At 36.5% G+C, this 10,384-nt stretch overlaps 1 protein-coding gene across 4 annotated transcripts; it reads right to left on the bottom strand.

The window, feature by feature from the left end:
- Positions 1 to 2,270: 2,270 nt before the first annotated feature.
- Positions 2,271 to 9,596, bottom strand: LOC100862750 (atf2). 4 transcript variants are annotated; one of them, XM_038014716.2, is made up of 7 exons: positions 9,312 to 9,596; positions 8,613 to 8,730; positions 7,852 to 7,995; positions 6,832 to 7,557; positions 5,155 to 5,300; positions 4,460 to 4,513; positions 2,271 to 4,171 (listed from the first exon to the last, which is right to left on the bottom strand). In XM_038014716.2, exons 1-6 carry the CDS (start codon positions 9,451 to 9,453, stop codon positions 4,491 to 4,493), a joined length of 1,299 nt encoding a protein of 432 aa, XP_037870644.1. In that variant the 5' UTR covers positions 9,454 to 9,596; the 3' UTR covers positions 2,271 to 4,171; positions 4,460 to 4,490. The 4 variants fall into 4 exon arrangements, with proteins under 4 accessions (XP_037870644.1, XP_012546324.1, XP_037870646.1 ...); XM_012690870.4 differs by lacking the exon at positions 4,460 to 4,513; XM_038014718.2 differs by lacking the exon at positions 4,460 to 4,513 and having other exon boundaries at positions 2,271 to 3,065.
- Positions 9,597 to 10,384: the final 788 nt, after the last annotated feature.

Raw genomic sequence — 10,384 nt, 5'->3', positions numbered from 1 at the left:
GATACTTTTATTACTAAAAACACAGTTAAATTTTTTAAAATGTATTTTCTGAAATATTATTGTAAAAAAAATCCAAGCTAATTGCACGAGCATTTTTAAATACAGATATAATAGAGAAGACGTTAGGAATTATTAATTTCTAAGTACCACTTGTCTGAGATTTGTGAAGTGTGCGATCATAGCCCTCGATTATCAATTTATAGAATAATTTTAAAGTTAACATACGTTTTTGAACGACTCATACGATAAAGGAACATATGGTTATAAGCATCTGCAAATGTGTGACCTGAATACTTTCAACTAAAACAAACGACAGATCATTGAACATGAAAAATTGGATCATGAAGCTATAACCAACCCCTGGTCTTATAAAAGGAGTTTGTGCATTTGTATATCTATGAGACCGGTAAAAAACTATCAAAATCTTAGACGGAGAATAAATAAAATTCCTACTAAGTGAAGGTTTCTTTTATTCTTGACAGCACTGTCACCCCAGCATTGGTTATGCCTATGTCGCTATGCGGCAGTATTATGTGCATTGACAATTGATAAATTAAGCGTAACACGTTTATGTAATAACGTATTTAATTTAATTAACAAGAGATTAAAATAAGCTGCTCCTTTTATGTATTCAACAAGGGCCCTGAGCGTTTCCACTTTGTAATACTCTACAGATAGCCAACATTCGTGTGTAAAAGTTACATAATTAATTTGGATTCTGCTGTTTTTGCCGCAAAGCAGTACATATTGCGGTTTGCTATTATTAAACATTGTTTTTTCCTTTCTAATGCTTAAAAACGAAACATTGTAAATGAATTACTTATTTCTGGAAGAAAACTATTTGTTTATTAGTTTTACTGAATTGTATTGGTGTATTTTGACTGTTGGTCAGAATGAATTTATAACACCGCTCGTCTCCTCGTAAAATACGATAAGCGATCGACGATAATCTTGTGTAAAAGAGACCTCGCGTCATTAGACAATAAATTAGATGAAGATTAGAAATTTGACTCCCTTCGCGGTAAAGTCACACTACACTTACTGGTGGTAGGACCTCTTGTGAGTCCGCGCGGGTAGGTACCACCGCCCTGCCTATTTCTGCCATGAAGCAGTAATGCGTTTCGGTTTGAAGGGTGGGGCAGCCGTTGAACTATACTGAGACCTTAGAACTTATCTCAAGGTGGGTGGCGCATTTACGTTGTAGATGTCTATGGGCTCCAGTAACAATTTAACACCAAGTGGGCTGCGAGCTCGTCCACCCAACCAAGCAATAAAATAAAAAAACGTTAGTTTCTGACAAAATCGCCCGTCTCTTAGCCGCCGTTAACTAAACCTGTTATAAAACCCCAATGGTCTTGGCATAGTCTGTACGCGCTTTTCAGTTCTGGTGAAGCTGGAAAGGTCAACGGCTCAATAGCATTCACTCCATTTACTCAAATGGACCAGTCGAAATGTCCAGACAAAAAAACCGTTATGAATAAAGCAGCAAGAGACGGATCTCCCTGCCACCCAACCCCAACCCCTGGAAACCACGAATTCCATGCATTTGCAAGTTTTTTACTGCATCACGTATAGTGCAATCCATTATTGAAGTTCAATTTTGTGTTCCTCAATTTGGCGATATACCGTCTATGTAGACAGTAGATTAAATAGACAAAGACAAAACATTTAAGGACCGCCTTTGCATCTGTTTAATTGATTTTGTCGATTTTTTATTAGTAGATGTTGACAGCTCTTCTGTTATCAATTAAAAAACAATCATTAAATGAGTTTAGTGTTCCAAGATAAAAATGTTATTAACAAAATATTGCTTGAAAAACATAAAATAAAAACTCAAATACAAGGTACGAACGGATTCAACAAACTGTAAAAATACAAACACGCAATATCATTTACTTGGATAATATACTTTTTAGTTATTTTGATTTAAAACAACAATCACTCTAATTAAATTTCTATCGGATCGGCTTGACAGTACACTTTCAAATATTTTTCTTAAGCGGTTTATTAATGACGAAGTTGAGATCACAAAGATAGAAACGCAACTGAATTGCAAACCTTTAGCTTTTAAAGTCGGGTAGAAAAAGGATATATTATTATAATATCTGAAATGTCTTGGTTTCAGTGATTTTGGTTGAATTGTTTTTTTAGTTTGAATTTTCACTGAACTAATAGGTTTTACAGGTCTCCATGTTAATAATGAAATTATCAGCTTCTTTTGTCGCGTTAATACTATACGCTAAGCATACGGTTAAAATAAAACAACCAGATAAAATTTCTCATTTCAATAACATTTATTTTTAATTTTTTTTCATTAAAAATTCATAAGATTCTTAAATAACGGAATGATTACATCTAAATTACACATGTGATGAATCGCAACATCAGCCGGCGCGGCGGTTATGATACGGCCACTTGGTACAAACCAAATATATTAAATGTATAATCTATGGTATAAACCGCGCCAATAAAGAAACGAATTGAAAATGGCGTCTATGTACCTGCACTGACACTTGTAGGGTCAACAAATAAAAAGAAAGATAGAAAGAAAAAGTTGTTTATTGTAAAAAAAAAAAAGTGTGTGTGTCCGCTCCGACGCACGACTGGAGTTTACTGGATATAAAAAATTAAACGAAACAATACGAGAAATAGTTCTATATTACGACAACACGATACACTACAGATTATTAACAAATTAACGAGACACAAAACAAACGACTAACAAATATATGAAAATACAATAATGAGAGAAACGCGCGATCAGTACGAGGCTTTGTGGCGGACTGCCGGCGCAGCAGCCCGGCGTCACCTGCGATAACGCATTTCGTGTGACATGCGCAATCAGGCGCATAACGCATTTCGTGTGACATGCTAGTACGATTTTGGTCCCCATAATTTTCATACCCCGGGCCTATATATGTAAATCGATTCTAAAGGAGTAAACTCCAATATAAAAAAAACAAATGAGAATATACTTTACTTTATGCCCTGGCAGAGGAGGAGGTGTCTCATCTGGGATGCAACTTGCATAGACACTTTTGCTGCCAGTCATCAAAGTCGCACAACTCGAAAGTGAAAAAACTCGAACTCGACAACAAAGTCAGAACTGATATTTTTTTGCATGCAGTACGCGCCGTGTGCGAATAAAGACAGCAATAGTTTAGAGTGAGCACATGATGGCCGCCGCCATTTTGGATTCGTTTCTTTATTGGCGCGGCTTATAATAATATATGATAACACTCGCGACTCCAACCAAAACCCTATTCAGGAAAATAATTTGCATTCTGGGATGCTTTAAGGGTTTTTTTATTATTTTAGGTAGGTTAACGAGCTCACGGCAGTATTAAATAGTTACCGGAGCCCATAGACATCTACAACGTAAATACCGTCACATACCTTGAGACATGAGTTCCAAGGTTTCTCAGTTTATACAGTTCAACAGGTTTTCAAACCGAAAAGCATTACTGCTTCACGGCAGAAATAGGCAGGGTGGTGGTGCCAAGGGAGCGTGGTCTCACAAGAGGTCCTACCACCAGTAATTACGCAAATTATAATTTTGCGTGTTTGATTTTTATTACACGATGTTATTCCTTCACCGTGGAAGTCAATCGCGAATATTTGTTAAGTAAATATTTCATTAGAAAAATTGGTACCCGCCTGAGATTCGAATACCGGTGCATCGCTACATACGAATGCACCGGACGTCTTATCCCGCAGGCCACGACAAGTTCAGCAGGACGTATGATTGTTTCTAGGTAAATAATATTAGTACAAATTTAATTTAAAAAAATGTTCACTGCATTCCGCTCCATTGCACTGTTAATCCAATAAACTTATATCTGTCAGAACAATTCAACTAATTCTAACTGCAGATACACAAATCACGACATTACATGCGTTAAACTCTTATCCACGATTTCAACTCTTCAAATTAAGCAAATCCCTTTCATTAGATGAAAACGATACGCCATGACCAGACCCGCGACCCGCCTCTGCTGCCGCCCATGCCAATAAATTATGACCATGTTAAAACAACCTCACCATCCCTGTTCGCCGTTAACCAAAAGCTAACGAACTTACATTAAGCTAAACTATGGTATTGCATTAAAAACTAAATTATCTCAGTCTCGTTTCATTCATATTTATAATTATAATTTTTCTTGTATCGTACCTGTAATTAAAAAAGTATGTCAATAAACATCCTGTTCATCCCTCTGGTAATTTTATGAGTAGTTCCATGACTATACTCGAGACCTTAGAACTTATATCTCAAGGTGGGTGGCGCGTTTACGTTGTAGATGTCTATGGGCTCCAGTAACCACTTAACACCAGGTGGGCTGTGAGCTCGTCCACCCATCTAAGCAATAAAAAAAGCTTTACTTTAGTTCGCAGGTACAGCGGCTAACATAGAACTTAAATCCCACGTGTAATTCAAAATGCTGGGTAGTCAGCAACGTACCAACTGGTCATAGAGGCTGTTTAGTGTCGGCTCAGCACAGCGCCCCAGCGCCTCCTGTAAAATCGCCAACCAGCAGTTAATGGTGGCAGGTAGGTAGGTACCGCCGTCCTGCCTGTTTCTATCATTTATTGGGGTGGACGAGCTCACAGTCCACCTGGTATTAAGTGGTTACTGTAGCCCATAGACATCTGCAACGTAAATGCGCCACCCACCTTGATATATAAGTTCTAAGGTCTCAGTATAGTTACATCGGCTGCGCCACCCTTCAAACCGAAATGCATTACTGCTTCACGGCAGAAATAGGCAGGATGGTGGTACCTACCCGTGCGAACTCACATGAGGTCCTACCAACAGTAAAATACTCAGATACTAAAAAAATCGCCAACCAACAGTTACTGGTGGTGGGTAGGTAGGTACCGCTATCCTGTCTGTTTCTACCACAGAGCCTGCCAGGCGTCACGGTTTAGCGTCCCGTTTAAAAGTGTAACAACACTTGTGCATTATAATTTTGTTTCAAGGCGAGTGTGGCAATTTTCACTATGTGCCAGAGTACGGTAGCTTCAGTAACACACTTAACATCAGTTCAGCTATGATCACATTCAGCAAAATCCCCAATAGAATTTGTTACAGGGTTTTTAGATTCTGGAAGGTAAATAGTGCCTCATTTTTACAAAGAAACTTTAAACAGGACATACTTATGTCATCAGCATTAGGGCATCTCTTCAGGTGTTCCGTTAGCAATAATTTTAATTTTGTCAATTCCGACAATAGTCTGTCATTTGATGCTCTCAGCTGTCTATTTTCTTCGCACTGTTTTATCCAGGACTCTTTTAATCTCGCTCTGAAAGAACAATTTTAATTGTTAGCTATGAGGGAAGGTTTTTTTTTGTTTTTTTTTTATCTCTTAGATGGATAGACGAGCTCACAGCTCACCTGGTGTTAAGTGGTTACTGAATCCCATAGACATCTACAACGTAAGTGCGCCACCCACCTTGAGATATAAGTTCCAAGGTCTCAATTCGGATTCCGTTCAGGTTTGTCGACAGAGAGTGCAATCTTAAGTCTTAAGCATGCTGTCAAATACTACACGCGGCGAGGAACACCTGTTTATGCCTGCTTTCTTGATCTGTCCAAGGCGTTTGATTTGGTTTCCTATGACCTCTTGTGGAAAAAGTTGGAAAATATTAAACTACCCACGGAAATAAACAACATTCTCAAGTTTTGGTATGGGAACCAGATCAACAATGTGCGATGGGCTGGGGCTTTGTCTCTTCCGTATAGGTTGGAGTGCGGGGTGAGACAAGGCGGGTTGAGCTCGCCTATGCTCTTCAACCTGTATATGAACGAGCTGATCGGCGAGCTCAGTAGGACCAGGATTGCTTGTTTCATAGACGGGGTGTGCGTAAACAACATCAGCTACGCAGACGATATGGTGCTGCTGAGCGCGTCTATCTGTGGCCTAAGGCAACTTGTTTCTTTGTGTGAGGGATACGCTAAATCACACGGTTTGGTGTACAACTGTAAAAAGTCGGAGATCATGGTCTTTGAGACCAGGGGTGGGACGCATGATAAAATACTTCACGTAGTACTCAACGGAACGCCATTGACAAGAGTTTATAAATTTAAATATCTCGGCCATGTGTTGACCCCTGATCTCAAAGATGATGAAGATATTGAACGAGAGCGGAGAGCGTTGTCAGTTAGAGCAAACATGATAGCTCGCAGGTTTGCACGGTGTTCACTTAAAGTCAAGGTCACCCTCTTTAGGGCCTACTGTACTAACTTTTACACGTGTAGCTTGTGGGCTGGATATACTCAAAGATCGTACAACGCTCTCCGTGTTCAATATAATAACGCGTTTAGGGTGCTGGTGGTGCTGCCCCGCTTTTGTAGCGCATCAGGGATGTTTGCAGACGCGCACATAGATTGTTTTTACGCTACCATGCGTAAGAGGTGTGCATCTCTGGTAAGCAGAGCGAGGGCCAGCTCCAACAGTATCCTGAGCATGATCACAAGCAGGCTGGACTGTGTATACATGGGTCGCTGTGGTGTCATCTCCCATGGGATGTTACGACAGTAATTCATTGTGATGTAAATATAACTACTAACATAGGTCTAAGTCTTATTAACAATTTATATGAGTCATGGTTACTTGCAATAAAAATATTATTATTTTTATTATTATAGTTACAACGGCTGCCCTGCCCTTTAAACCAAAACGCATTACTGCTTCACGGCAGAAATAGGCAGGGTGGTGGTACCTACCCGTGCGGACTCACAAGAGGTCCTACCACGAGTAAAGGTTTAGGGCGACGGCGACAGTTTTTCGTTTGGTTGTGTGGATTGGGTATGGAGAGTTAACAATTTCTCACCTATATCTCCTCGATGCTGCACTGCGACTGTCCAAATCACTCTGCTTCTCACTCGAGACACTGTGACACTGATTCCCGGTGTCTAAATTTTTTCGCTTCACTGCTTTCTTATCGTAATTCCTAGCAACTCTAAATGGTGGTATGGGTATCTTTTGTGGTTGAGCTGCTACTATCGTGACTGGAATTAGTGTTCCACCACTTATTGGTACTAAATTCGAGATAGTGGGACTTTTAGTTTTAGATTTCTCCGACAAAACTCTTTTGAGTTTTTCTTTAGCGTTTACTTTTGGTTCATCCTCCACTGACTTCATTCTCACTTGTCTACCGTTTGGCAATCTTATTAATACTTCTATATTATCACTTTCATCATGTTTGTTAGCTGTGTCATTGCATAAGTCATTAGTTAATGTTTCGACAACATAATCTATAGAGGTTTGACTCATTATAGGCGGGACATCAGTTATTTTATTGTTCTTTGTGGTATCTTCAAATGTTTGTATCGGATTTTTGTTCATATCATCTCTTCGGATTTCACTGTGTATTTTAATTATATTATTTGAGTATGAAATTGAGTCCTTGATGACCTCGTCTTTGAGTTTGGAATCATCTACTCGGTTATCATCGTGTTTCTCGACTATACGACTTATTGTTGTTACTTCATTTGTTAATTTAGATATTGTCGTCGTTTCAAATTCTTTGATAGCTCCAGATTCGTCACTTGATGATCTGCAAATGATAATAATTTATGTTTACTATTCAGCATCACCTCATTTCATAAATCATGAATTTTCATGATTTAGTATTAGTTTACATTTATCAACCATTGGTAATCATGCAATATATTATTATGTTAATTTGGTTTGGTAATTTGATATTAGCAGAGCTTACATATATGAATTCAAAATTTCAATTGCACTAAAAACGCTTTATAGCTTTTGGATGGCACAATAAACAAGACATAAAACCAACCAAAGTCCTACAATTGATTTTCTTGAAAAAAAGTAAATGCATTTTTTCTACCTGCTAATAGTGATATTTCTCTGGTTATTTGTGGTACTGAACAATGTCGAATCAGTGTGTTCCAGTGGGAACACCATCTGTGGTGTATGTAGATCATCTGTGTTTGATATTGTTGCAATACTCTCGAGAGATAAGATGTGTTGTCTGTAAACATAAAGAAATAAACTAGTGTGCTGTGTCTGACATCAAAATGAATAAATAAAAATAGCACCCACAATAATAGTAAGTAGTAACTGACAAAAAAGGAGGAACAATAGCAAGTGAATGTGTTCAAATATGAGACTGAAGTCTCAATAGTAATAATGGTCATCCTAGACCTCAAACTGTTTAATTTTTATATTCCTTTGATATTTTTTGCAATTCATAGAGAGAGAGAGAGAGAGAGAGTATTCTTTATTGTACACCAAAAAAACAAATGAACAGTGCGATACATTAAAAACAAAAAGTACAATTGGCGGTCTTATCACTAAAAGCGATCTCTTCCAGACAACCATCAGGTGGACAAGAATCATTTGGAAACGAACTACGCGCGGTGTACCATTCCAGTGAAATACATATACATATATGTACACATACATATACACATACATATCTCTGTAAATATACATAAAATTAATACAAAGTATTATAATATAATAATAATTATTAGAAATAAAAAATAAATAAATATTATTTTTATTAAAAGTAACTTTTTGAAAATATTATATGTATTCACTAACATAAAATGGGATAGCTGATCTGAACAATACAGCTTCACTTACTTAGTTTCCATGGCTCTTTTGAAGCCTTCATCAAAGGGGTTGTCATTTTGTAAATCTTGAAAGAGACCTACTTCTTCACAATTTCTGATAAATCTTGTAGGAGTTGGGGTTTGATCAGCTGGAAGTATTAAACAATATAGTTAACAAAGCTTTTAATTAGTTTCAATAAAAATAATGTAATCTTATTTCTATAATATTTAAATTGGTGAGTTTATTATTACTGCATAGTTAAAGTATTTAAAGGTGAAATTTAGGTTATTTTTACATTTACAGTTATATTAGTCATATGAAAATTTGGGCTTTTTTTATTGTCCTTGTAGGCATACAAACTTATGGCTCATCTGATAGTGTGGTAATCAACAATGCCTACTTAATGGCTGGTTGACCCATCTACGGAATAAATAAATAAAATATCAATACATCATTTAAATTATCTGATTATTGTACAAACAGACATAGACTTCTAAAAGTTTAGCAGCTCTGAGTAAAAGTGCAGATTTCAGAGATGAAAAAGATAAGTTAAGAAATAGTTTTAATACATTGTTTACCAATTTTTTTTAACTTCTGTTATACCTAAATTGATCGGTATTAAGTATAGGTATTGATGCGGTCTTCATAAATTTCAACGGTAGTTTTTGATTTTGTCTACGACTATCAAAGTCCCATGGAAATATATCAAAATACAAATTAAAAACTTACCAACAAAAGCTGCTTTTTGCTCCAAACCTAATTGTAACATCATATCGTGTTTTTTAGTATGTAATTGCAGATGATCCTCATTAGTAAAGGTCATGCCGCAGTCTGGCATCGTACAAGCAAATGGTTTTTCTGGTTCTACCATTTTATAAGCAGGAAATTTACATTGAGAATATTAACAACAATATAATTCGCACTAAAAATTAACATCAAAGACTTTGCTGTAAATATTTTACTCTGTTTTACTTTGCATCCAAGATTGACAACTTTGACAGTAATTGACTTGATAATCCCATTTTTCCAACAGGAAAGGAAAAGCGAAGATACTCCATCGTACAGCCAAAATTTTTATAGACTGTAATGGGAAAAATAATATCTAGCGAAAAAATATTTATTATGGAATGAAATGAGGTGATGTCCACCTGGGTGATTTAGACTTTAATCAATAAAGATAAAATTAAATGAAACGAGATAAGAAGGGATGCAGTACAGTCTCAGTAAAATGGTGGTTAAATTAAAATTAATATTTATTAATATTATTCTTAATAGAATACAATGGATTTTTATAAACTCAAGAAGCTACGTTCATCGACTTTGTTTCATTATTCCAAATTTGTGGATTTCACAGATAAAATTAGACATTTTGCTCCTCGCATTGCCACCAAAACGATTAGTATGTATATCTAAAAAAAAGCCTCTTTTGACTATAAGTCTTAGTTCAAAATAAACAACGAAAAAAGTAGAACAAAAACACAATTTGCTTGTTCCTGTTGGAATGTATGTGCCCCAGCCCGAGATAGAGTAATGTTGTCTTTCAATAAATAGTTTGGTGTTTGCTCTGTAAAAATCGATTTAATTCAAAGTTCCCGGAACGGTAAATTGATGGGTAGTGACAATAATTAATGGGTAATAGAGTATGTATTACTTATGTAATCCGATGTGTGTGTAAAATTTTAACGAATATTAGATGTAATAATGAAAAATACTACTGACTGAAAAATACTATAGACATAAATCATTAATTTCCACGTGGAAATGTATATTAGAAGATAAATTCTTAGACATTAAAGAAACAT

Source organism: Bombyx mori, chromosome 2, assembly GCF_030269925.1.
Source record: "Bombyx mori chromosome 2, ASM3026992v2".
Lineage (NCBI taxonomy): Eukaryota > Metazoa > Arthropoda > Insecta > Lepidoptera > Bombycidae > Bombyx > Bombyx mori.
Note: the sequence above shows the minus strand (reverse complement) of the source record. Positions and strands in the feature narration are given on the sequence as shown.

Coding starts and splice junctions, on each gene's coding strand:
- LOC100862750 (XM_038014716.2), bottom strand. CDS start 9,453: ATGGTAGAACCAGAAAAACCATTTGCTTGTACGATGCCAGACTGCGGC. Junction 7,558..7,851: donor AGAAATATCACTATTAGCAG/GTAGAAAAAATG, acceptor TATCATTTGCAG/ATCATCAAGTGACGAATCTG. Junction 5,301..6,831: donor GCAGCATCGAGGAGATATAG/GTGAGAAATTGT, acceptor TTGTTCTTTCAG/AGCGAGATTAAAAGAGTCCT.